Source organism: Microcaecilia unicolor, chromosome 5 (genome assembly GCF_901765095.1).
Source record: "Microcaecilia unicolor chromosome 5, aMicUni1.1, whole genome shotgun sequence".
NCBI lineage: Eukaryota > Metazoa > Chordata > Amphibia > Gymnophiona > Siphonopidae > Microcaecilia > Microcaecilia unicolor.
The window spans coordinates 215,723,985-215,750,951 of record NC_044035.1 but is presented as its reverse complement, the minus strand read 5'-3'; the positions used below and the strand labels follow the sequence as shown (position 1 = coordinate 215,750,951).

Here is a 26,967-nt window from a genome sequence, read left to right as displayed (position 1 = left end):
GTGCCCGCTGCTGACGAGAGCGAGCGGGCTGGGGTCGAGCCTGAACCGGCTGACGGGAATAAGGAGTGTACCTACGATTTCTAGAAGCGAAGGGAGCACTCCTCTTTCCCTTAAAAAACTTCCTAGCAGTGGAAGTGGTTGCAGAAGGCGCCCGGCGGGAGAGAGAGTCCATAGCGTTATCACGCTGGTAGAGATGATGAATCATCTCTTCAACCTTCTCTCCAAAAAGGTGATCCCCCCGGCATGGGATATCTGCTATTTTCCGCTGAGTTCTTTCCTCCAGGTTAGAGGCACGCAGCCATGAGAGCCTGCGCATCGCTATACCTTGAGCAGAAAAGCGAGATACCACATCGCAAGTGTCAAAAACGCCCCTGGACAGGAACTTGCGACACGCCTTCTGCTGCCTGATCACTTGGCGAAAGGGTTCAGCTTTCTCCGCAGGGAGTGCATCCACTAAACTCTCAAGTTGCCTCACAGAGTTCTGTAAATGCACACTCGTGAAGAGTTGGTATGACTGGATTTTGGCGGCGAGCATACCAGCCTGATACGCCTTCCTCCCAAAAGAGTCCAGAGTTGCAAATTCTCGCCCCGGGGGCGCCGAGGAGAAATTCCTGGAACTCTTGGCTCTTCTGAGAGCGGAATCCACCACCGCTGAATCATGAGGCAATTGGGTCTGCATGAGACTGGGTTCCCCGTGGATCCTGTACTGGGACTCAGCTTTTTTCGGGACGGTTGGACTTGAAAAAGGCTTCTCCCAGTTCCTCAGCATAAGTTCCTTAAGAGTCTCATGAAAAGGAACTGTGGCAGAAGATGAAGGTGGAGATGGATAGTCCAGAACCTCAAGCATTTTGGCTCTGGGCTCATCCACAATTTCCACGGGGAAAGGGATGGCCTCAGACATCTCCCGAACAAAAGATGGAAAAGACAAGCTCTCGGGAGGAGACAGCTGCCTTTGTGGCGAGGGAGTGGAGTCAGATGGAATGCCTTGAGAATCCTCGCCAGAGAACTCCCCATGCACTCCTTCATCATCCTCGGATGAGGTATCATCAGATGGGGCTAAAAGCTCAGACAGAGCCGCCCGAATCTGAGCCCGTCTCGACGAAGAGGCTTGATGGCCTCTATGAATGGTGCCGAGAAGTTGATGGTCCCTGAGGCTCCGGGAAGCTTCCTGCTCCGATGCCTCGGGAGAGTCAACTCGGGAAGTCAAAGACACCGGCACCGGAGGCGGCACCGGTGAGACAGACCTCACCACAGGCTGAAGGCCTGATGCAGGAACATCCGGCATCGGCAATGTCGACACCTTCGACACCGTCGGCACCGGTGCCTCTGAAAGCATCGACACCGGCCCCGTCGACGCCGTCGGCACCGACAACCTCGATGCCGACTGCCACTGCTGCATCATGTTCATGAAAAATGGGAACATGGCCTGCATACTCTCATCCAGAGCTGGTGTCGGAAAAGGCTGCGGGGTCGGTTGAGGTGTCGGAGGCAAAGTCTGCTGAGGTTGGGGAGTGGGGACTCGGCTGCCAGCGACCCCACGCGTCGGAACCTCAGTAATAGAGGGAGAGCGATCCTCTCGGCACCGACGCTTCTCGGGTATCGAGTGTATCGATGACCCGGAGCTCCCGGTGCCGTGTCTCGAAGGAGATCGACGACGATGCTTCTTGGCCTTCGCCCGACGCATGTCATCGAGACTCCTCGGCACCGGAGAGGAGGACGTGGAATCCACACGTCTCCTCGGGGCCGGGTCCAACGCAGGACGGTCCCGGGGGGCCTGCACAGCAGGAGGCGCCGAGGCGGGTGGAGACCCACTCGATGCATCACTGCTCCCAGCGTGCATGGGTCTAATGGCAGCCTGTCCCCTGTCTCCCGGTGCCGACGCCTCCTTCGACGTCAACCTCGACGAGGCCGGCCTCGAAGACATCATCCTCAACGGCACCGACTTCACCGGCACCGACTTGCCCGGCGCCGATTTGGAGGGCGCCGACTTAGACGACGTCGACGGCGCCGAAGCACCGGGCCCAAAAATCTTTTCTCTCTGGGCATCTCGAGAGAGTAGTGTCCGCTTCTTCATGGCGAGACACAACTTACAACTCTCCGAGCGGTGGTCCGGCCCAAGGCACTGAATACACCACGAGTGTGTATCAGTGCCAGAGATGGCCCGATGGCAGCGGGCACAAGGCTTGAAGCCGCTGGGCGTCTTCGTTGACATCTCGGGAAAAATTGTCCCTGCCAAATCAAAAGACGCGATTGTGTCTAGAAAAAGATGACACAGAAAAACAAAAGAAAAAGACGGGAAAAATACCCGATCCGAGCGATTTAAATAAAATCGCAGACTAAAATAAAGGAAACTTAATAAACGAAAACAATCTAAGATAACCAAAGAAGGATACTTCACTTCTTTCTTCACCTCCGGGCACAGGAGGAACACGAAGACGAGATTTAGCTCCGTGTCACCTCAGACGCGGAGAAGAAAAAACTGAGGAATGTGCCCGCGCGACGGGCGGGAAAGTGGACGCGCGCATGCGCACTGCATCCGCCCGCGCGACGGGGGACATTTTAGACTTTGTCAGGGACTTTGCTGGAAAGTCCTCCGGGCCGACGTGACGTCACCCATCAGTGAGAATATTGGCCTGCTTGTCTTTGGAGAATACATTTACCTCTGTGGTGGCGGTTCCGGCAGCGCAGCGTCAGGGAAGGAGGCGGCGCTCCCGACGTCTAGCCTTCCCTTCGCTGTGTTCCGCCTTCTTCTGAGGTAAATAAAAAAAAAAAAGGGATGTGGGTGGGCAGCAAAGTTGAACACTGGGAGCAGGAGGGCAGGGGAAAAACGACAGCATGGATGCGAAGAGGAGGGGGGGGGGGGGAAGAAGAGGGCGGGCCAGGCTGGGACATGGGACAGAGAGGAGCATGGATGCGAGGAGGGGTCATGGAAGGAAGAGAGGGGAATTACATGAAAAGGAAGAATGGAGGGGGCAGGGGACAGAGGAGCATGGATGGGCATAGATTGGGAGGGCAGAGCTCAGGGAGAGAGGGAAATTGCTGGAAAGGGAAAAATGGAGGGGCCAGGTGACAGAGGAGCATGGATGGACATGGATTGGAAGGGCAGGACTCAGGGAGAGGGGAATTGCTGGATAGGGATGAATGCAGGGGACAGATGGGCATGGATGGATATTGTAACCAGGTCACTCTTCCAGGTGAGAGCCGGGGTCGACCCTGCTTAGCTTGGCTAGCTTTTCCCCGGTACGAGCTGCAACCACCGCCTTGCTGCACTGCTTCTGGCCTAGTTTAACTGCTGCCCAGCTGACCTGCGCCCAGGATCAGCTCACAACTGGGACACACAAACTCCAGCAGTCTTATAGTTCTTGAAAACCACAGGTCTTTATTCTCTCAGCATCTTTTAATACAGCTTTAATCTTCAAGCAGTTACTTCCTCAAGAATGCAAGAGTCAGTTCAGTTTTTCCACATTCAGCTTATTAACACAGTCCAATCTTAACTCAGAATATAAACCTTTGTCTTGCTCCCAATTGTAACTCAGAATATAAACCTTTGTCTTGCTCCCAATTGTAACTCAGAATATAAACCTTTGTCTTGCTCCCAATTGTAGCCTCCCCTCATCAGCCCTATCTTCTACCCTTAGATAGTTTATGGGTTAGCTTCTTCCACCAGTGGCTTCCCCACTGGATTATTTTATCCTCTCCAAGTATGCACAGCTTGGGCCACACTCCCGCCACCAAAGCCTTTACCTTTCCTGAGGAAGTTTGAGCAAACCTTCCAACCTCCATGCACTCCTCCTTACCTTCTCCTTCTACCTCCTCTTTATTCCACTCCATCTCCTCCTCCCCAAGCTCCACCAGCTGTTCCCCATCTCCAGGATCAGACCTCATCTCCCAATCAGTCACTCCACCCTCCCCCTCCTGGAAGTTCAGCTGACCCTGCATTGGCTTCTGGGAAGTGTAGTTTTTCTCCTGCATTACAGCTTTCCCTGGCAGTTTGATCCCTAGAGGGCGCCCTGTTCTCCTCGCTGGGCTGAATGAACGGGGATGATGCCGGCTGAAAGACCCACTATCCCCTTTCCCTCGCACCAGCCCTCCAGAGTGCTCACAATATGGATTGCAGGACAGGCCTCAGGCAGAGAGGGGAAATGCTGGATAGGGAAAAATGGAGGGGCCAGGTGACAGAGGAGCATGGGTGGACATGGATTGGAAGGGCAGGACTCAGGGAGAGGGGAATTGCTGGATAGGGATGAATGGAGGGGACAGATGGGCATGGATGGATATGGATTGCAGGACAGGCCTCAGGCAGAGAGGGGAAATGCTGGATAGGGATGAATGGAGGGGACAGATGGGCATGGATGGATATGGATTGGGAGGGCAGGCCTCAGGGAGAGAGGGCAATTGCTGGATAGGGAAAATGGAGGAGCCAGGTGACAGATGAGCATGGATGGGCATGGATTGGAAGGGCAGGACTCAGGGAGAGGGGAATTGCTGGATAGGGATGAATGGAGGGGACAGATGGGCATGGATGGATATGGATTGCAGGGCAGGCCTCAGGCAGAGAGGGGAAATGCTGGATAGGGATGAATGGAGGGGGCAGGTGACAGAGAAACATGGATGGCCATGGATTGGGAGGGCAGGGCTCAGGGAGATAGGGGAATTGCTGGAAAAGGATGAATGGAGGGGGCAGGGGACAGATGGCCATGGATTGGGAGGGCACGGCTCACACTCTCTCTCTCATATACAATGTCTTTCTGACTCTCCCTCTCACACACTCTGTCTCACACTGTATCACATTCACTCTCTATGTGCCACACAGTCACTCACACACTCGCTTGGTCTCATACACTCACTCTCACAGAGAATCTGTGTCTCACACACACTCTCTCTCTCGCCCACACACACACACTCTCTCTCACACTGTGTCTCACATACACACTTGCACACACTCTCATTCTCACACACACACTCTCTCACAAACACACTCACACCCAGACTCACTCTCTCTCTCACACACTCACACTTTCACTCTAACTCTCAAACAGTCACTCTCACATACACTCTCCCAAACATACACACTCCAAGGAAAACCTTGCTAGCGCCCGTTTCATTTGTGTCAGAAACGGGCCTTTTTTACTAGTATATTAATAAAACCCACCTTGAACGTTCTGAAGCTCACTCCAAGGCAGAGAAGCACAAAAATCCTGTAGTCTTCATAGGCTAGGACCAGTCACCCTCACTCATAGACCCGCCCTCAGCCACGCCCCATCTGTACATAAAACGCTACCTCAACATTCTGAAGACAACCTGCTGAAGCCATCTGCAAAATCCCTAAACAGTTCGTAAGTTCATGGTGGTGAAGCCATCCAACTCACCATGTCTCTCTGCCCCGCCCTCGAGGGCGGAACACAGAGAGTAAAGGGATCCATAAAGGCACCCCTACCAACTGGCAACCCCCTCCAACAAACAACGACCCAGGCAGGGGGAGTGTTTCCGTACTCCTCCCCCTGCCTAGGAATCGCTACAGACTGCTGGCAAACTCCCCAACCACACGACCACAAAAGCCACCTGCAACCCCCCCCACACACACACACAAACACACACATACATAAACAACACACACACACATACACACACATACACATAAACACACACACATACACATAAACACACACACAAACGCAAACACACACACAAACACACACACAAACGCAAACACACACACAAACACACACAAACACATACACACACAAACACACACACAAACGCATACACACACAAACGCAAACACACACACACACGCAAACACGCACACACACACATAAACACAAACACACACACATAAACACACACAAACACACACACAAACGCAAACACACACACACAAACGCAAACACACACAAACACACACACACATAAACACACACAGACGCAAACACACACACACACATAAACACACACTCATACACACATAAACACACACACACACAAACACACGCAAACGTAACACACAAACGCACACATACAAACGCACATACACACACACACACAAACACACACACACAAACACAGAAACACACAAACACAGAAACACACGCAAACACAAACACACTCACACACAAACACACTCACACACAAACACACACACACACACACACACACATAAACACACACACAAACACATACACACACATAAACACACACAAAAACGCATACACACACATAAACACACACACATAAACACACACGCAAACGTAAACACACACAAACGCACACACACACATAAACACACACGCAAACGTAAACACACACAAACGCACACACAAACGTAAACACACACAAATGCACACACACAAACACACACACACAAACACAGAAACACACACACAGAAACACAGAAACACACATAAACACACACACGCAAACACACACACACACAAACACACACACATAAACACACACGCACACATACAAACACACATGCATACACACGCAAACACAAACACACACACATAAATACACACACAAACGCAAACACACAAACGCACACACACAAACACACAAACACACACACAAACACACACACACAAACGCACAAACAAACGCAAATGCAAACACACACAAACGCACACACAAACACACACACACAAACACAAACACACAAACACACACACACAAACACACATACAAACACAAACACATACACACAAACACAAACACATACAAACACACACACATACAAACACACACACATACAAACACACACAAACACAAAGACACAAACACACACAAACACATACAAACACACACACACACACACACATACAAACACACACACAAACAGCCTCGACGGTGCACCTCTAAGTGCCCCCCCGCCGCATCGCCACAACAACCCGTGCAACGGGGCATCGGAAAGCACTTATCCCCTTCACTCCTTGCCGCATCACCCAACCCCTCCCCCGCCGCTTCACCAAGCCCCTCCCCCCCACATCGATCGCCTCGCCACCCGCGACCGCTAATACAAACTCTGTCCGGTGGCTGCTGCTGCTTCTATTCTGCAGCAGCAGCCCATACATAAAGAAAACAAACAAACAAAAAAACAACCTCCTAAAACGCACCTCCGTGGAGAACCATCTCACATTGGCTGACATCTCTGCAGCCGCTCCTCCTCTCCCCTCAACGTCAGTGCCCCTGCCGGAAGACCCCGGAGAAACGCCGAGACGTCAGAGGGGAGAGGAGGAGCGCATGCTGAGACTTCAGCCAATGTGAGATGCTTCTCAACGGAGGTGCGTTTTAGGAGGATTTTTTTTTTTTGGTTTTCTTTATGTACGGGCTGCTGCTGCTGAATAGCAGAAGCAGCAGCCGCCGGACACAGTTTGTATTAGCGGTTGCGGGTGGCGAGGGGGTTGATAGAATTGCTAAGTAGTAGTAGTAGTGATGAGGGGGGGAGGGGCTTGGTGATGTGCCACGGTGGGGAGGGGGGGTCGGGTGATGCGCAAAGGGGGGACAAGGGGCTTTCTTTGGGTGCTGCGCCGGCTGGGGGGGAAGGGGGGGTCTCGCTGGACATGGGTGGCTGGAAGGAAGCAGGGGGAGGGGAGGGGAGGGTCACTGCACATGGGTGGCTGCAGGGGGGGCAGGGAACAGGGAGATAGGGATGGGGCTCCACACACCACATGGGTGCCTGCAAGGGGGACAGGAGATACAGGACGGACACTGCAGGGCGGGCAGGGGGACAGAAGGGTTGGTGGTCATCAGGGGGGACAGGTGGGTTGATGGACATGGCTTGCCACAGGGGAGGAACAGGGAAAAAGGAGAGGAATGTCCTCAGACATGGGTGGCTGCACAGGAGAGGAGGGTCGCTGGACATGGGTAGCTGCAGGGGGGGCAGGGGGACAGAAGGGTCGCTGGACATGGCTGGCTGCAGGGGGGACAGGGGAGAGAGGAGGGACGCTGCGCATGCGTGCCTGCAGGGGGACATGAGGGATGCTGAGGGGGGAGGGCTGAGACCACATGGGTGGCTGCAGGGGGAGCAGGGGAGACAGGAAGGAAACAGCAGGGGGAGAGGAGGGTTGATGGGCATGGGTGGCTGCAGGGGGATGCTAGACATGGGTGGCTGCAGGGGGAACACGGGGAGAGGAGGGTCGCTTCACATGCCTGGCTGCAAGGGGGCAGGGGAGAGGGAGGGGGTGAGGGGGTTCCTCACACCACACACACAGTCACTCATTCTCTGTCTGCCACATACACTCTCACTCACACACTCACTGTCTTTGTCCCTCTCTCTCACACAGTGTCACACAGAAACACAACACTGTCTCTCACACACTCTCTCTCTCGCACTAACACATACACTCTGTCTCTCTCTCTCTCTCACATTCTCTGTCTGACACACACGCTCCATCTCTCACACACGCTCTTTCTGAAACATACACTCCAAGGAAAACCTTGCTAGCGCCCGTTTCATTTCTAACAGAAACGGGCCTCTTTTACTAGTATTCTAATATTTCTCAGGATTTAGCTCTGTCTATTGTGGAACATACACTGAATATACGATCTACAGAGGAACGGATACCATCTTCTTTTTTGGTATCTTTGGCCCAACTTGTTTTGAAGAGTAATTATTTCATGTTCAATTCTCAATTTTTCCTTCAAATACGAGGGGTCGCCATGGGCATGGCGGCTGCCCCTAGTGTAGCAAATCTATACGTGAGTCATTTAATTACAACCCCATCATACCCATTTCAACAAATCAGGATGACTTTTATTCTCTGTAATAATTGTGGTGCTTTAGTTTCAAGGCCAAGCATCTGGAGACTTAAAGCTTGTCCTTTCTGTCTTCAGCACGCTAGTTTAAAACAGGAGCTCAGCAAAGTAAAGCAGGAATTAAATGCACTAAAAGCAACTTCTAGGACTGCACAAAATCATACTGCACAGAATCATACCAAATTCTCACCACTGCCTCAAAGGATAATACCACCTAAGAATAGATGGTTCACAGTAGGCTCAGGCAGGCTTCGTTATGTGACACAGAAGCATCCGCCCTCACAAGTTTTGCCCCTACAGAATTCTTTTGCTCCACTACAGCACTGTGATGTTCCTGAAAATAAAACTGAGGCGGAAGAAAAAGAAAAAGCAAGGAAGGTGGAACAAAAAGATATGAAGGTACCCAAAGAGAAAAGACACCCCCAAATCACTAAAACCGAAACACATACTAGGAAATGTAGATGGAAAGCGATGACCACAAATGCTCGCAGTCTAAGCAATAAAGTTCATGACCTTCAAGCCCTGATGTTGGAGGCAGACTTGGACATAGTTGCAATCACAGAGACATGGCTCAATGGTTCCCATGAATGGGATGCAAACATACCAGGCTATAATCTTTTTAGGAAGGATAGAGAGGGGCGTAAAGGTGGAGGAGTAGCTCTGTATGTGAGAAATGATATCACAGCAACTGAAATGACGGGGAACTGGGGAAAGGAAGAAGCGATATGGATCACCTTAAAAAGAGAGGATAGAACCTCTGTCCACGTGGGTGTTGTCTATAGACCCCCGACACAATTGGAGGAACTAGATAAAGATCTGATCGCTGATATTCAAAAGTTGGGGAAGAAAAGAGAGGTGCTGTTGTTGGGAGATTTCAATCTGCCGGATGTAGATTGGAAGGTTCCGTCTGCGGAATCGGAAAGAAGTAGAGAGATCGTGGATGCTTTTTAAAGTGCTTTGCTCAGACAAATGGTGATGGAACCCACGAGGGAGGGAGCGACGCTAGATCTGGTACTCACAAATGGGGATAATGTGTCAAATGTCCGAGTGGGTGCCCACCTGGGCAGCAGTGACCATCAAACGGTTTGATTTGATATGACGGCTGAAGAGGAGGGTGGCCACTCAAAACTCAAAGTCCTGGATTTCAAGCATGCTGACTTTAGTAAAATGGGGGAATACCTGAGGAAGGAGCTGATGGGATGGGAGGAAATACAAGAAGTGGAAGGACAGTGGTCCAGGCTGAAAGAAGCTATAAATAGGGCCACGAACCTTTATGTAAGGAAAGTAAATAAAAGCAAGAGAAAAAGGAAACCGATATGGTTCTCCAAGTAAGTGGCTGAGAAAATAAAGGCTAAAGAGTTGGCGTTCCAGAAATACAAAAAAACTCAAGAAAAGGAACACGAGGAATACCGGATGAAACTGAAAGAAGCCAAGAGAGAGATACGTCTGGCGAAAGCGCAAACAGAAGAACAAATGGCTAGAAATGTAAGGAGGGGTGGCAAAATTTTCTTCAGGTATATTAGTGAAAGAAGAATGACTAAAAAGGGAATTGTGAGACTAAAAGATACTGCGAACCGCTATGTGGATAATGATGAAGAAAAAGCAAATTTGCTAAATAGATACTTCTGTTCTGTTTTCACAGAAGAAAATCCTGGAGAAGAACCGCGATGGACTGGAAAAAGTACAAATGAGATTGAAGTGGATAGAGTGCTGTTCACGGAAGAGACTGTATATGAACAACTTGAAAAGCTAAAGGTGGACAAAGCCATGGGACTGGACGGGATCCACCCTAGGATATTGAGGGAGCTCAGAGAGGTTCTGGCGGGTCCTCTTAAAGATTTGTTTAATATATCCTTGCAGACAGGAGAGGTTCTGAGGGATTGGAGAACGGCGAATGTGGTCCCTCTTCACAAAAGTGGTGATAGGGAAGAAGCTGGAAACTACAGGCCGGTAAACCTCACGGTTATTGGAAAAGTAATGGAAGCGATGCTGAAGGTAAGGATAGTGAATTTCCTGGAAGCCAATAAGTTGCAAGATCCGAGACAACATGGTTTTACCAAAGGGAAATCATGCCAAACGAATCTCATTGAGTTCTTTGATTGGGTGACAGGAGAACTGAATCAGGGACGAGCTATGGACGTAATCTACTTAGATTTCAGCAAAGCTTTTGACACGGTTCCCCACAGGAGGCTCTTAAATAAACTGGATGGGCTGAAGATAGGACCCGAAGTGGTGAACTGGATTAGGAACTGGTTGACGGACAGACGCCAGAGGGTGGTGGTGAATGGAATTCGCTCGGAGGGAAAGGTGAGTAGTGGAGTGCCTCAAGGATCGGTGCTGGGGCCGATTCTATTCAATATATTTGTGAGTGACATTACCGAAGGGTTAGAAGGTAAAGTTTGCCTATTTGCGGATGATACTAAGATCTGTAACAGAGATCTGCTTCTTGCTGGCCTCCCACTTAGTCACCTCTCCCCTCTCCAGTCGGTTCAAAACACTGCTGCCCGTCTCATCTTCCGCCAGGGTTGCTTTACTCATACTACCCCTCTCCTCAAGACCCTTCACTGGCTCCCTATCCGTTTTCGCATCCTGTTCAAACTTCTTCTACTAACCTATAAATGTACTCACTCTGCTGCTCCCCAGTATCTCTCCACACTCGTCCATCCCTACACCCCTTCCCGTGCACTCCGCACCATGGATAAATCCTTCTTATCTGTTCCCTTCTCCACTACTGCCAACTCCAGACTTCGCGCCTTCTGTCTCGCTGCACCCTACGCCTGGAATAAACTTCCTGAGCCCCTACGTCTTGCCCCATCCTTGGCCACCTTTAAATCTAAACTGAAAGCCCACCTCTTTAACATTGCTTTTGACTCATAACCACTTGTAACCACTCGCCTCCACCTACCCTCCTCTCTTCCTTCCCGTTCACATTAATTGATTTGATTACTTTATTTATTTTTTGTCTATTAGATTGTAAGCTCTTTGAGCAGGGACTGTCTTTCTTCTATGTTTGTGCAGCGCTGCGTATGCCTTGTAGCGCTATAGAAATGCTAAATAGTAGTAGTAGTAGTAGTAGTGGACACCCCGGAGGGAGTGGAAAACATGAAAAAGGACCTACGGAAGCTAGAAGAATGGTCTAAGGTTTGGCAATTAAAATTCAATGCGAAGAAATGCAAAGTGATGCACTTAGGGAGTAGAAATCCACGGGAGACGTATGTGTTAGGCGGGGAGAGTCTGATAGGTACGGATGGGGAGAGGGATCTTGGGGTGATAGTATCTGAGGATTTGAAGGCGACAAAACAGTGTGACAAGGCGGTGCCGTAGCTAGAAGGTTGTTAGGCTGTATAGAGAGAGGTGTGACCAGCAGAAGAAAGGGGGTGTTGATGCCCCTGTATAAGTCGTTGGTGAGGCCCCACCTGGAGTATTGTGTTCAGTTTTGGAGGCCGTATCTTGTTAAGGATATAAAAAGAATTGAAGCGGTGCAAAGAAAAGCTACGAGAATGGTATGGGATTTGCGTTACAAGACGTATGCACCTTTAAATCTAGACTGAAAACCCACCTCTTTAACATTGCTTTTGACTCGTAACCACTCGCCTCCACCTACCCTCCTCTCTTCCTTCCCATTCACATTAATTGATTTGATTTGCTTACTTTATTTATTTTTTTGTCTATTAGATTGTAAGCTCTTTGAGCAGGGACTGTCTTTCTTCTATGTTTGTACAGCGCTGCGTATGCCTTGTAGCGCTATAGAAATGCTAAATAGTAGTAGTAGTAGTAGTAGTATGAGGAGAGACTTGCGGACCTGAACATGTATACCCTGGAGGAAAGGAGAAACAGGGGTGATATGATACAGACGTTCAAATATTTGAAAGGTATTAATCTGCAAACTAACCTTTTCCGGAGATGCGAAGGCAGTAGAATAAGAGGACATGAAATGAGATTGAAGGAGGGCAGACTCAAGAAAAGTATTATTTCAAGGAGAGAGTAGTGGATGCTTGGAATGCCCTCCCGCGGGTGGTGGTGGAAACGAAAACGGTAACGGAATTCAAACACGCGCGGGATAAACATAAAGGAATCCTGCTCAGAAGGAATGGATCCTAAGGAGCTTAGCCAAGATTGGGTGGCAGAACCGGTGGCGGGAGGTGGAGATGGTGCTGGGCAGACTTATACGGTCTGTGTCAGAGCCGCTGGTGGGAGGCGGGACTGGTGGTTGGGAGGCGGAGATAGTGCTGGGCAGACTTATATGGTCTGTGCCCTGAAAAGGACAGGTACAAATCAAGGTAAGGTATACACAAAAAGTAGCACATGTGAGTTTATCTTGTTGGGCAGACTGGATGGACCGTGCAGGTCTTTTTCTGCTGTCATCTACTATGTTACTAGGCATAATTTCAAAGCACTTAGCCTTCCAAAGTTCCATAGGTTTCTATAGAACTTTGGAAGGCTACGTGCTTTGAAAATATGCCTCAAAGTTGCTATTTTGAAGATACTCATTTATATCAATCTCAGTGGTTTTCAGTCATAGTCCATTGGCATCGTTTTATCGACAATGTCTTTTTTATTTGGACATCCACAGAACATCGGTTGTCTGAATTTTTGAATTGGATCAACAGTCGAGACCCATGTCTAAAATTCTCAATGACAAAACATGTGAAACATATTGCATTTTTGGACACATGGATCACAAAGGAAGATGGCAATTTATACACTACAGTATATCACAAACAAATGGACCGGAACATGCTGTTATCATTTGCGAGTCACCATCCATATAGATTAAAATAGTCTTTACTAATTGGACAATTCCTGCGTTTACGCAGGATATGTTCTACTGACAACGCATTTAAACAACAATCGATACAATTATCGGCGAAACTCCAAGCACGGGGATATTCTAAGTCCTGTATTAAACAAGCATATAGGCGGGCATTATATGCTCAACGTCCGTTGTTGCTTTTGGACAAACCCAAAGAACAAATGAACAAGTTTGTTTGCGTATTGGGTTTCTCCACTTTAGCTCCTCAAGTAGCTCGATTGATATTTAAACACTGGCAAGCACTGACTTTTCATTCAGTTTTTGATCAATCCCCTTGCATAGCATATAGCTGGGGGCGGAACTTACGAGACAACTTAGTCCTTACTACTGGAATGTACACCAACCAAATGTCTGAGGAAGGGGTACATCAACCATGTGGCAATTGCCAATTTTGTTCCCAAACTACAACAGTAAAGGAATGGACACATATTCAGACACAACAGACTTTCAAATTAAGACATAATACTTCTTGTTTGACATCATTTGTGGTATATATGATAGTGTGCCCCTGCGGCTTATATTACGTGGGACGCACGATCAGACAGATGAAGATCAGACTAACAGAACATAAAAGTCGTCTAACTACACAAACTGTCACTGCCCCTTTAGTAGTTCACTGTTTGCAGTTCAATCATACATTTGGGGATTTAAGATGGTTTATTGCGGATCATATCACAGAGCTTCCTGGAGGTACTGATCGGGCTACACGATTGGCCCGACGAGAACAATGGTGGATATTTAAATTAAATACCATCAATCCTACAGGCCTTAATGAGAACATAGAGTGGAACCCATAATATAGAATACAGAATCTTGAATGGTTTTCTCTTTTTGTAAGGGACATGAAGTGTTTAGATTTAGAGCAGTGATACTAAAAACCTTTTATTATAGACTTCACAAAGGTCAATAAAGTTTTTTTGATTTTTGTAGTGACGTCACTTCAGGAGCGTCTGGGGTGTAGCCATTGAAAAGGCGCCTTTAAAACCTTGAAGACGGAATGTTTAAACATCTCTGCAGCTGGTGTCTTGACAATGTTATGAACAGAACAGCAGGCCGTCTTAACCCTAGACTCTGAGGAAAGAATACTGAAACCCGCGGTGTCGGGTGTGTTCAGGGGAAGGCGAATAATCAGAAATTTATTTTTGGATAAAAGGAGATTATGGACACAGCATAAAAGTAACGTGGATACAGCACAAACTCAGATAAGTGTTCATTAAACATTTTAACACTAATTACTTTTATATATCACTGATCTTGTTGAATATTGGGCAAGGTATATATTTTTTGTACCGCACACAAGGCTGGCAGGACATTGTTATTACACTATTTGAAGAATTATACCAGCCTGCTAGCACTTATTCGGTGATTCACAAAAGAAGAATAAAAATGAGTAACCCGATGAAAGAAGTGCTACACCATTAAGCAACAAAAATTTGTTGCGCTCTTTATAGTGGGAATATCTGAGGGTGCTCTTAAAAAATATAAAATTTAAAAATTACAAGAATTATTGTTGAAATTGTTAGGTTTATTATATCCTGGTTATAGTATTTTATCATTATGAAAGACACTGGCATACGTGCCACAACTAAGAATGTCATACTCAAGCTTTAAACACCAAATATAATCCATAAAATGATCCATTTCGGTCATGTTACAATTACGTGCGAAGCTGCTGGTTTGCTTTCCAAAATTGTGAGAAAAATAAACACTGAAATCAAACAAAATATGTGCAATACAAAAAGAAAGCCAACACAACGCTGCCAAAACCCCACCATAAAGAAAAAAAATCTCCAGAGCAGCAGTGCTGATGTCAAAGACAAAGTAAACTGCTTTAACACTTAAGAAATCAAGAGAGATAGATGAGGAAGTTCACAGTGCAGGAAAAAGGAAATTAGCACAAAATCGCAAAGAAAAAAGTGGCAGTGGGATATGATAGAAAGAAGTGCTGGAAATCTATGAGCAGATGAAAATATACAGAGAATTTGTGCAAGAGGTATTCAGAAAAGTCTACTAGACTTTTCTAGGCTTAGTTAGATGCTTTCCTCGCATTGTTGATCATCCTGCTTGCCAATGCAGCAAGACTCTTTTCTCTATGTATAAGGGCAACATTAAGGTATCGACCCCATTTTAAATGTTTGCAGAAAACTGTACGGAGATACTGACCTCGCTCTCCTTATGTATAGGTGGTGGTTTTGGTGACATTGGAATGTTGAGCCTGGTAGTTTGTTCTGTTTCGGCTTTTGGAGAACTGAACAGAGGTTCATAAGGTAGAGTCACTGTCTTTTCTGGGGTTGAGCACCTCTTGCTGGATAGCTCTTTGTCTTTGTTTGATATGAAAGTTGTTGCTGTAATGAAAGGTGAAAGGGACTTCTCTGGCTGGATGTCAGATGAGAAATATCTCTGCATTGATTTTAGATTGTTGAGGTCAGAAACTAATGCTGACAGGAGAGGATCACTATTCAGATGTGTCGTGGTACATAAATCTGGAGAGAGAAAACATTCCACTCACACAAATTCATATTCTTAAATGGTTTTGCATTTACCTGCCTTCCTGCCAAGATGCTTCTGTTGGGGTTCCTTAAAAAGTGGAACCAGGGTTGATAAGAATAAGTTAAAATTTTGGTTGTTACTAGGCCTGACCTCTGACCAAAATAGAGAGTGCAAACTTTGACATCACCAGAGTCAAATTTCAAAGGATTTAGTAACTAACTTTTATTAACAGTTAGGTGCCTAAATCAGTCCCTTTGAAAACTGACTAGGGGTCAATTGAAATTGTAGGCACTGAGGCATTTAAAAAAAAAAAAAAAAAAAAAAGGAACCCACAGTTCTGGTAAGCTTTATTGCTGAAAATTCCAATACACCCATTGTTAACTTTCTCAGTCTACAATTATAAGATATTGTCTTGCCCATCAATAATTAGCTATATCATTGATGTATTGAGAGATACTCATTGTTAGTGATTATAGTGACCAATGGTAAAACTTCTACAATAGAAGGAATATTAGAAATAATTTGTGCACCTAAATGCATAACTCACCTTGAACTAAGATTTAGAAAAAGCAAGTAATTAATACTAAAATCCAAATCTAAATAATACTGGTGATATGCCTAAACATGGCGGAAATAGCAGCCCGACATAAGATAACCAGGCACTCATTTTCATTCACTAGAAATACAGTAGAAGCTTCTGATAAAGCTGACATCACCCTGAGGAAACACATTTATTTGTGAAATGATATTGGGAAAGATAGCCAAATGATATTGAGAAAGATAGCCAAAAACAGGAGAACTACACACTATGGGTTAAATAAATGCAATTCGGTTTTGTTTTCTTTGTTTAGAAACGGCTTCTGCTTTCTTTTCACTGTGAGTATAGAGCAACCTCTTTGGTTCTCCCCCTCTTTCTCATCCCACCCCCCCATGCCAACTATAAAGAAGTTCAGGATTGGTATTAAGAATGCTTTTATTGATTTAAAGCTTATGTAGTGGAATATCCCTTTGATTCTTTAAAACAAATCCAAAGGGAAAAATTAAAAAGAATATTATCCTATCATTTACATAGTTTATTATTTATTGAACAAATTTGATATACTACTCTATCTAAAGAAGGTCAAAGTGCTTTACAATAAATAATAACATTTTGTATAGCTTCTTTTAAATTATGAATGCAAATGACAGATACGCCTTTTCATCTGTCATTTTTCCTCAAATATAAGTAAAGCAAAAGGTGCTTATCTGTAATGAGTGTTTCTCTGAAGATGGCAGAATAATCAGGTACACATCTAACGTCAGAAAAAAAAATATCCAATGCTAGAAAAGGAAGAAGAAAGATTTTTGTGACTGGCTATTCTGCTGTCCTCAGAGATCAGTTGCTGCAGGTAAACAACTTTATTGTCTCCAGGGAAAAGCCAGGATGAACACTCACACAGGTAGCGATCTACTTAAAGGCTGCACACAACAGTGAAAGCTAAGTTAACCACCTGTAGCAGGTGTTCTCTGAGGCAGCAGGCATATATTCTCACAAATGGGTGACGTCATCCAACGGAGCCCAGTGTGGACACTGTCAAAGTGTACTGCCACTTTAAATCTTTAAGGCAGTACCCCCACTGCGCATGTGTGGGTGCCTTCCCACCTGACACATGAGTGCGGGACCGGCAGTATAGTGTCAAAGCCAAGAAGACAATTCCAAGGAGAGCTGGATGGGTTGTGAGAATATATGCCTGCTGTCCTCGGAGAAAACCTGCTACAGGTGAGTAATTTAGCTTTCTCTGAGGACAAGCAGGCATAATATTCTCACAAATTGGACTCACTAGCTACCAGGCTCATGGGAAAAATATATTCTGACAGTCAAGTAAATAGTGAGCCTGGTGGAAAAATGGGCCGGAGGGTGGAGTTGGCTTTTAAGTAGTAAAAAGATTCTGTAGAACTGCTTGTCCAAACTGGCTCTCCCGCCTAGAATACTGGTCCAGATAGTAATGAGTCGTGAAAGTATGGATAAAAGACCAAATAGCCACGTTGCAAATGTCTTGAATAAATGCAGAATGGAAACGGGCTACTGAGGCCACCACAGCTCGCACATTATGATCGGTGACATGGCCATCAAGGGTCAGCCCAGCCCGAGCATAGATGTAAGAGATACAGTCAGACATTCAAGTAGAGATAGTACACTTGGTGATGGGAACTCCCAATCTGTTAGGATCAAAGGATACAAAGAGCTGGGAGGAGTTTTGAGAAGGCTTTGTCTCTAGATAGTATGCTAGAGCAAGCTTGCAGTGCAAAGTATGTAGTACTGCTTATCCAAGATGAGAATGTGGTTTAGGAAAGAAGACAGGCAGAACAACGGATTGATTGAGATGAAAGTCCGAAACAACCTTTGGGAGGAATTTGGGGTGGGTTCAGAGTACAACCCTGTCATGGTAGAATCTGGTGTAAGGATGATCTGACATAAAGACTTAGAGCTCACTGACTATTCTGGCAGAACTAAGAGCTATCAAGGACAATACTTTATAAATTAGGAATTTTAGAGAAGAACGTAATGGTTTGAACAAAGGTTTCATGATAGAAGTGAGAACTACATTGAGATCCCATACCTCCGGAGAGTCTTTGATGGGATATTTAGTGTGATATAAACCTTTCAAGAATCTAATCATCAAGGGATGCACTGCAATTGGTCTACTATCAAGTTGGCACTCAAATGTACTCTGACTGAGTTAGTCTTGAGGCCAGAATTGAAAAGATGGAGGAGGTATTCCATCAGAATAGGTAGAGAACAAGAGATAAGCTTGAGCGACTTAAAGGCACATCAGAAGGAAAATCTTTTCCATTTTAGGTGGTAACATTTTCTTGTGGAGGGTTTCCTGGAAGCAAGAAGTATCTGAGAGATTACATGAGGAATGTTTAAAGAACACAATTCTATGTTGTCAGGTACCATGCCATGAGGGCTAGAGAACAGGGTTCAAATGAAGAAGGGATCTTTCGTTCTGAGTTATGAGGGTTGGGAAAGCATCCAACCTAAAATGTTCCTTGGATGACAACTTAGGAGTAGAGGAAACCAAATTTGTCTAAGCCAGTAAGGAGCAATTAGAATCAAGGTTCCTTGGCCTCAACTGAGTTTGAGAAGCTTTTTCCCAATTAAGGGCTGTAAGAGAAAAACGTAGAGAAGAACCTTCCCCAGTGAAGTAAGAAGGCATCTGGGGCTATGCAGTTGGGAGCTTAGAGTCTGGAAAAGATTAGGGGAAGTTTGTTGTTCTGAGGAGAAGCAAACAGGTCTATCTCCGGTGTTCCTATCAGACTTGTGAGTTCTTGTACCAAAGAGAGCGCTGCTGAGCCCGGTACTCGGACCAGGTTCTGCTTGGTGGTTGGACAACCCCGGGTTTCACCTGCGCTGGCCGCTGTTCCCCAGAGGTTGAGCCCCTAGGTGCAGGCGGCCTGCAGGACTTACGGGACGGAGCTGGAAGCGGGGTGATGAATGTATTGGCCAGGCAGGCAGCGGGTCAAGAGAGTAATCCAGGTACAAGTGGCAGTCAGTAGGCAGGCGGCAGGCAAGAGAGTAACTCAGGTACAGGCAAGTCAGTAGGCAGACAAGAAAATAACCCAGGTACAGCCAAGTCAGTAGGCAGGCGGCAGGCAAGAGAGTAATCCAGATGCAAGTGAAAGTCAGTAGGCAGGCGGCAGGCAAAAGAGTAATCCAGGTACAGGCGAAAGTCAGTAGGCAGGCGGCAGGCAGGAGAGTAATCCAGATGCAGGCGAAAGTCAGTAGGCAGGCGGCAGGCAGAAGAGTAATCCAGGTACAGGCAAAGTCAGCAACGCAGGACCAGTAGATAAGAAGCGGACTACAGAGTTAGAAACAGCTACCAAAGTAGAAGCCGAAGCATGGAGTACTTGAAGGAGGATAGGCGAAGCCTCAACTATTGGTTGAAAAACTGGTGCAGTTTGTCTTTTTCGATTCGCGAAGAGCTTGTACTTAGCCGAGGCTCGCTGAATATGTTGCTGGACCTTGGCCTAGATATCCTGAATATCAGTGAGAGTCCAGTGGAGCAGAGGCGAGGCTTGTGTCTGAGGGATTGGAAGCGGCAGATGAGGATAGCATCCATACACTGTAAAAAATGGCGAGGTATGAGAAGCAGTATGAAAACTGTTGTTATAGGCGAATTCTGCCCAGGGGAGCAATGCAGACCAGTCATCCTGTTGACTGTTAGTGTACATCCATAGGAAGGCCTTGAGAGTTTGATTGACCCGTTCCACAAGGCCATTAGTCTGTGGGTGGTAGGCAGACGAAAAGTGAGTGGTAATCTTGGAGGTAGGGTTCTCCAGAAACTTGAAGTGAATTGAGAGCCCCGATCACTAATGATCCGCAGAGGGCGACCACGTAAACGGAAAATGTGTTGGATAAAGGCCGTGGCAAAGGTGGCAGCAGAAGGAAGGGCCTTCATGGGGATAAAATGGGCCGTCCAGGAAAATTGGTCCACCACTACCCAAATGACTGTGTGCCCCTGGGATTCAGGGAGTTCAGCAACAAAATCCATTGATATTTCCTGCCATGGGAGTTGCGGAACTGGTAAAGGCTGCAGGAGTCCCCACGGCTTGCCAGGAGGGAACTTGTTCAGGGCGCAAGTGGGATAAGTAGAAACAAAATGTAAGATATCTTGAGCCATGCGAGGCCACCAGTAATACTGAGATATTAAATGAAAAGTCTTACGGAAACCAGGGTGACCCGCAAAAGTGGAGGAGTGTCCCCATTTGAAGACTTTCTTCCTGGATTGAGGTGGCATGGAAGTTCTCGTAGATTTGGGTGAGACCAAGGTTGTGGAGGCAATGCAGGCAGGATTGAGCATGGGGTAACACTCTTCGGATTCTTCAGAAGGGTTGAAGGCCCTGGATAGAGCATCAGCTTGCGTATTTTTCTCGGCCGGTCGGAACACCAGGCGGAAGTTAAAACGGGCAAAGAATAATGACCAGCGTGCCTGCCGTGGGTTCAACCTTTTGGCTTCCTGAAGGTATAGGAGATTCTTGTGATCTGTGATTACCATGATGGGGTGCAAAGCACCTTCCAGGAGGTAGCGCCATTCTTGAAAAGCCAATTTAAGGGCCAACAGTTCCCGGTCTCCAACTGTATATTTTTGTTTGGCCAGAGAAACATTTTTAGAGAAGAAAAAACAGGGGTGGCGTTTGCCAGACTCTGAGGCTTGAGAAAGAAGAGCCCCTGCCCTGAGGGAAGAGGTATCAACCTCTATAACGAACGGTCTTTTAACATCAGGACTTCGGAGTACTGGGGCGGACAGAAAAGCTTGTTTAAGGGTGGTGAAGGCGTCTAGGGCTTCCGGTGTCCAGTTCTTCACATCTGCCCCCTTCCGGGTCAACCCGGTGAGAGGGGCAGTGATGATGGAATATCGATGAATGAACTGCCAGTAGTAGTTAGCAAAGCCCAAAAATCATTGCAAGGCCCAGAGACCCTGGGGCACGGGCCAATCTCGGATGACTCTGAGTTTAGCGGGGTCCATCTGGAGTCCATTCGAGGAGACGATATATCCCAAGAATGGGATAGACTGTTGATGAAACAAGCACTTCTCCAGCTTGGCGAATAGGTGGTGGCTCCGGAGGCGCTGCAGGACCGTACGCACATGATGGACATGGTCCTTAACAGAAGTAGAGAAAAACAGGATGTCATCCAAGAAAACTATGATTGAAGAGTACAGAAGATCTTGAAAAATAAAATTGATGAATTCCTGAAACACCGCAGGTGTGTAGCAAAGGCCAAACGGCATAACTAAATACTCAAAAGGTCCCTCAAGTGGTCTTCCATTCATCCCCATGGCGAATTCGGACTAGGTTGTATGCCCCTCGGAGATCTAATTCGGTGAAGATAGATACCCCTTGCAGACGGTCGAAAAGTTCTGGAATGAGGGGAAACGGATACTGATTCTTGATGGTTATTTCGTTCAGACCTCGGTAGTCAATGCAGGGCCGCAACGAGCCATCTTTCTTGAAAACAAAAAAAGAACACTGCCCCCACCAGGGATGAAAAGGGTCTGATGAAGCTCTTATGGAGGTTTTCTTGAATATATTCCCGCGTGGTATTAGATTCCTCCCGAGAAAGGGTGTAGAGCCGGCCCCGAGGGGGCATTTTGCCTGGGAGTAGCTCAATGGGGCAATCAAAAGGGCGATGAGGAGGAAGAGAGTCCGCCTCCTGCGCATTAAAAACGTCTTGGAAATCACGATATTCCTTGGGGAGAGAAGCATCACCTGGGCTCAAGACCCCCGGGGAGGCCGCAATAGTCCACGGGGAAGGCACCACCGGCGTGAGACATGTGGCGAAACATTGAGAACCCCAACTGCCGATATCACCCGTAGTCCAGTTGATACTTGGTGCATGTAGTCATAACCAGGGTAGGCCTAAAATAATGGAATGACTGGCCCGGGGAAGCACCAGAAATTGAATTTCCTCCTTATGCAAAATTCCAACTTGCCTCTGCAAGGGCTGGGCAACGTGAGTGATGGAGTAGGGAAGAGTTAAACCTTGAATGGAGGCCACGTATAGCGTAGGTTTGCAAAGAATTGAAGGAGCTCCTAGTTGGTTCAGGAGACCGGCATTAATAAAATTTTCTCCTGCTCCTGAATCGATCAAAGCCACAATGTTAATACTGAGTTTCTTTCAGAGTTGGGAAATTGGGACGGAGACAAGATTATCCGGAAGAGGTGAAAACGACCCAGGGCCACCCCTTCAGTGACCCTAGGTCATTGCATTTCCCGGTTTATTCGGACAATGTCTTAGGAAGTGGCCAGCCTGCCCACAGTAGAGGCAAAGTTGATTGTCCAGACGGTGGGCCCTCTCCTTCTCAGAGAGGCGATGCCGTCCGATAACCATTGGCTCTTCAGGGACTCCAGAAGTAGAGCTTGCCGCACCTTTGGGAGAAGAAGGGCACGGCGTCTGGGGAGATGGTCTCAGAGCGGCGCTGAGCAGAGCGTTCCAGTGACCTTTCTTGAAACTGTACGTCGATACGGACGCAGAGGGTGATCAGAGCATCCAAAGCATTCGGAAGTTCCTGGCAGGCCAGTTCATCTTTGATCCGGTCGTTGAGTCCTTGCCAGAAAATGGCCATAAGGGCCTCTTGGTTCCATCTTACCTCTGAAGCTAGGGTTCGAAAGTGAACGGCATAAGCACCAATAGAACAATTGCCTTGTTGAACTCGTAGAAGTTCTGCAGCTGCAGAGGAGGGCTCTCCCAACACATCGAAAACCAACTGGAAGCGGCGAAGAAATTCTCCAAGATCAGTGAGTAAAGGGTCCCATTGCTCCCAGAGAGGAGAGGCCGAAGCCAAGGCGGATTCTGAGAGTAGAGAGATGATATAGGTTATCTTGAGTCTATCTGTAGAAAAGGCTTCTGGTTGCATTTCAAACAGCATAAGACATTGGTTGAGGAACCCTCGGCAAGCAGAAGGGATGCTATCGAACTGGGGAGGCTCAGGAAGCTGCAACCCTGGAGTATGTAACACGGATCCGGACGACACAACAGGAGGCTGTCGTTGGGATTGAAGGGTTGACATCTTGGAACACACCTCCTGTAGAACTCCAGACAGACGGTTTAGCTGGGCCTGTTGCTGCTGAAGAACATGGGCCAACTCAGACAGGTCGGGTTTGTCCGGCGAACTCATGGCTTCGGCTTACTGTCAGACTTGTGAGTTCTTGTACCACGTAGAGCGCTGCTGAGCCCGGTACTCGGACCAGGTTCTGCTTGGCGGCTGGACAACCCCGGGTTTCACCTGCGCTGGCCGCCGTTCCCCAGAGGTTGAGCTCCTAGGTGCGGGCAGCCTGCAGGACTTACGGGATGGAGCTGGAAGCGGGGTAATGAATGTTATCGGCCGGGCAGGCAGCAGGTCAAGAGAGTAATCCAAGTACAAGCGGCAGTCAGTAGGCAGGCGGCAGACAAGAAAATAACCCAGGTACAGCCAAGTCAGTAGGCAGGCGGCAGGCAAGAGAGTAATCCAGATGCAGGCAAAAGTCAGTAGGCAGGCGGCAGGCAGAAGAGTAATCCAGGTACAGGCAAAGTCAGCAACGAGGGACCAGTAGATAAGAAGCAGAATACAGAGTTAGAAACAGCTACCAAAGTAGAAGCCGAAGCATGGAGTACAGGGAGAGCTCAGCTGATAAAGTGCTGGCATCTGACATCAGCAGGCAGAAGGGGCACACCCATAGGACAAGAGCAGGGGAAGGAGGAACTGGAAGACCAATAGGAGAGAAGCAAGGGAAGCCAGGCAGAGGAAGAGCAGACCCAGGAGAACAAGAGATAAGCTTGAGCTTGAGAAATGTAAGAGTTCTGCTGTGCAACATGCTGTCCACCTTCTGTTGGCCATTTTTCGGGACCTGACTGTGCTGTATGGCTCCCAGAATGCTGCCCTGCTTCCCAAGCCAGCGGTAAGTCAATCTCTCGCTACGTCCTTCACTTCACTTGGGTCTGTGCCCTCCTCTCTGCCCACGAATGTTCTCTTCCACGATGCCCAGGACGTGCAGCTACATAACTCTTGCGTACGATTTCTCTTTCCTGCAATGTAAAACGGACCAGTGAGGTAAGTCCAAGGAGGATAGTAGAGGTTCTTTGTTGGAAAAGGTAAAAATGACCCGACACGTTGGGTCGTTTTTGCCTTTTCCAGTAAAGTATTTTTGTTGTCCTCCTTGGACTTACCTCACTGGTTTGTTTTTGTTTCTCACGGTATCGTAAGGTCCTTCTCCTCCTCTTGTTTCGTTTCTTTCCAGCAATGTGAAACCCTGACTAAATTCATCGAGAATAGCAGAGCCTTGCAGCAATCGGATACAGTAGAGAAGTTTGCAGAATCCCTTGTGATGAACAGCCAGCCAGCGCTAAGGGTGAACCCCTGAAGCTCCAGTTTCAGAGGGACAGTGACAGAGATCCTGATTCACACTGCTGCTGTCCTGGTCTGTGGAAAGAACCGGGTCCTGGATCCAATGAGGAATCTGGCTTTTTTTCCAGCTAAGATGATGGTAAAGGCCTGAGTATATTGACCCCCCCCCCTCTCCCCAGGAGACCCTTTCCCAACCGAGTAAAGGAAGACAACAGTCCAACTTTCACGGAGAGAGTAGTGGATGCTTGGAATGCCCTCCCGCGGGAGGTGGTGGAAATGAAAACGGTAACGGAATTCAAACATGCATGGGATAAGCATAAAAGAATCCTGTGCCGAAGGAATGGATCCTAAGGAGCTTAGTCAAGATTGGGAGGCAGGGCTGGTGGTTGGGAGGCGGGGATAGTGCTGGGCAGACTTATACGGTCTGTGCCAGAGCTGGTGGTGGGAAGCGGGACTGATGGTTGGGAGGCGGGGATAGTGCTGGGCAGACTTGTACGGTCTGTGCCAGAGCCGGTGGTTGGGAGGCAGGGCTGGTGGTTGGGAGGCAAGGATAGTGCTGGGCAGACTTATACGGTCTGTGCTGGAGGCGGGGCTGGTGGTTGGGAGGCGGGGATAGTGCTGGGCAGACTTATACGGTCTGTGCCAGAGCCGGTGGTTGGGAGGCGGGGCTGGTGGTTGGGAGGCGGGGATAGTGCTGGGCAGACTTGTACGGTCTGTGCCAGAGCCGGTGGTTGGGAGGCAGGGCTGGTGGTTGGGAGGAGCGGATAGTGCTGGGCAGACTTGTACGGTCTGTGCCAGAGCCGGTGGTTGGGAGGCAGGGCTGGTGGTTGGGAGGCGGGCATAGTGCTGGGCAGACTTGTACGGTCTGTGCCAGAGCCGGTGGTTGGGAGGCGGGGCTGGTGGTTGGGAGGCGGGGCTGGTGGTTGGGAGGCGGGGATAGTGCTGGACAGACTTATACGGTCTGTGCCAGAGACAGTGGTTGGGAGGCGGGGCTGGTGGTTGGGAGGCGGGGATAGTGCTGGGCAGACTTATACGGTCTGTGCCCTGAAGAGCACAGGTACAAATCAAAGTAGGGTATACACAAAAAGTAGCAAATATGAGTTATCTTGTTGGGCAGACTGGATGGACTGTGCAGGTCTTTTTCTGCCGTCATCTACTATGCTACTATGCTACTAAGCTAAAGGCACATCAGAAAGAAAATCTTTTCCATTTTAGGTGGTAACATTTTCTTGTGGAGGTTTTCCTGGAAGCAAGAAGTATCTGAGAGATTACATGAGGAATGTTTAAAGAACACAATTCTATGTTGTCAGGTACCATGCCATGAGGGCTAGAGAACAGGGTTCAAATAAAGAAGGGATCTTTCGTTCTGAGTTATGAGGGTTGGGAAAGCATCCAACCTGAAATGTTCCTTGGATGACAACTTAGGAGTAAAGGAAACCAAATTTGTCAAAGCCAGTAAGGAGCAATTAGAATCAAGGTTCCTTGGCCTCAACTGAGTTTGAGAAGCATTTTCCCAATTAAGGGCTGTAAGAGAAAAGCATAGAGAAGAACCTTCCCCAGTGAAGTAAGAAGGCATCTGGGGCTATGCTGTTGGGAGCATAGAGTCTGGAAAAGATTAGGGGAAGTTTGTTGTTCTGAGGAGAAGCAAACAGGTCTATCTCCGGTGTTCCTGTCAGACTTGTGAGTTCTTGTACCAAAGAGAGCGCTGCTGAGCCCGGTACTCGGACCAGGTTCTGCTTGGCGGTTGGACAACCCCGGGTTTCACCTACGCTGGCCGCTGTTCCCCAGAGGTTGAGCCCCTAGGTGCGGGTGGCCTGCAGGACTTACGGCAAGAGAGTAATCCAGATGCAGGCAAAAGTCAGTAGGCAGGCGGCAGGCAGAAGAGTAATCCAGGTACAGGCAAAGTCAGCAACGAGGGACCAGTAGATAAGAAGCAAACTACAGAGTTAGAAACAGCTACCAAAGTAGAAGCCAAAGCATGGAGTACAGGGAGAGCTCAGCTGATAAAGTGCTGGCATCTGACATCAGCAGGGAGAAGGGGCA

The 26,967-nt window shown here is 47.9% G+C and overlaps 1 protein-coding gene across 1 annotated transcript in view; it reads right to left on the bottom strand.

Moving 5' to 3' along the window:
• LRRC36 (leucine rich repeat containing 36) overlaps nt 1-26,967 on the bottom strand; it is a 663,184-nt gene that overhangs the window by 277,916 nt on the left and 358,301 nt on the right. The window contains 1 exon segment of the mRNA XM_030203754.1: nt 15,731-16,050. Coding sequence (XP_030059614.1) covers nt 15,731-16,050 — 320 coding nt within the window.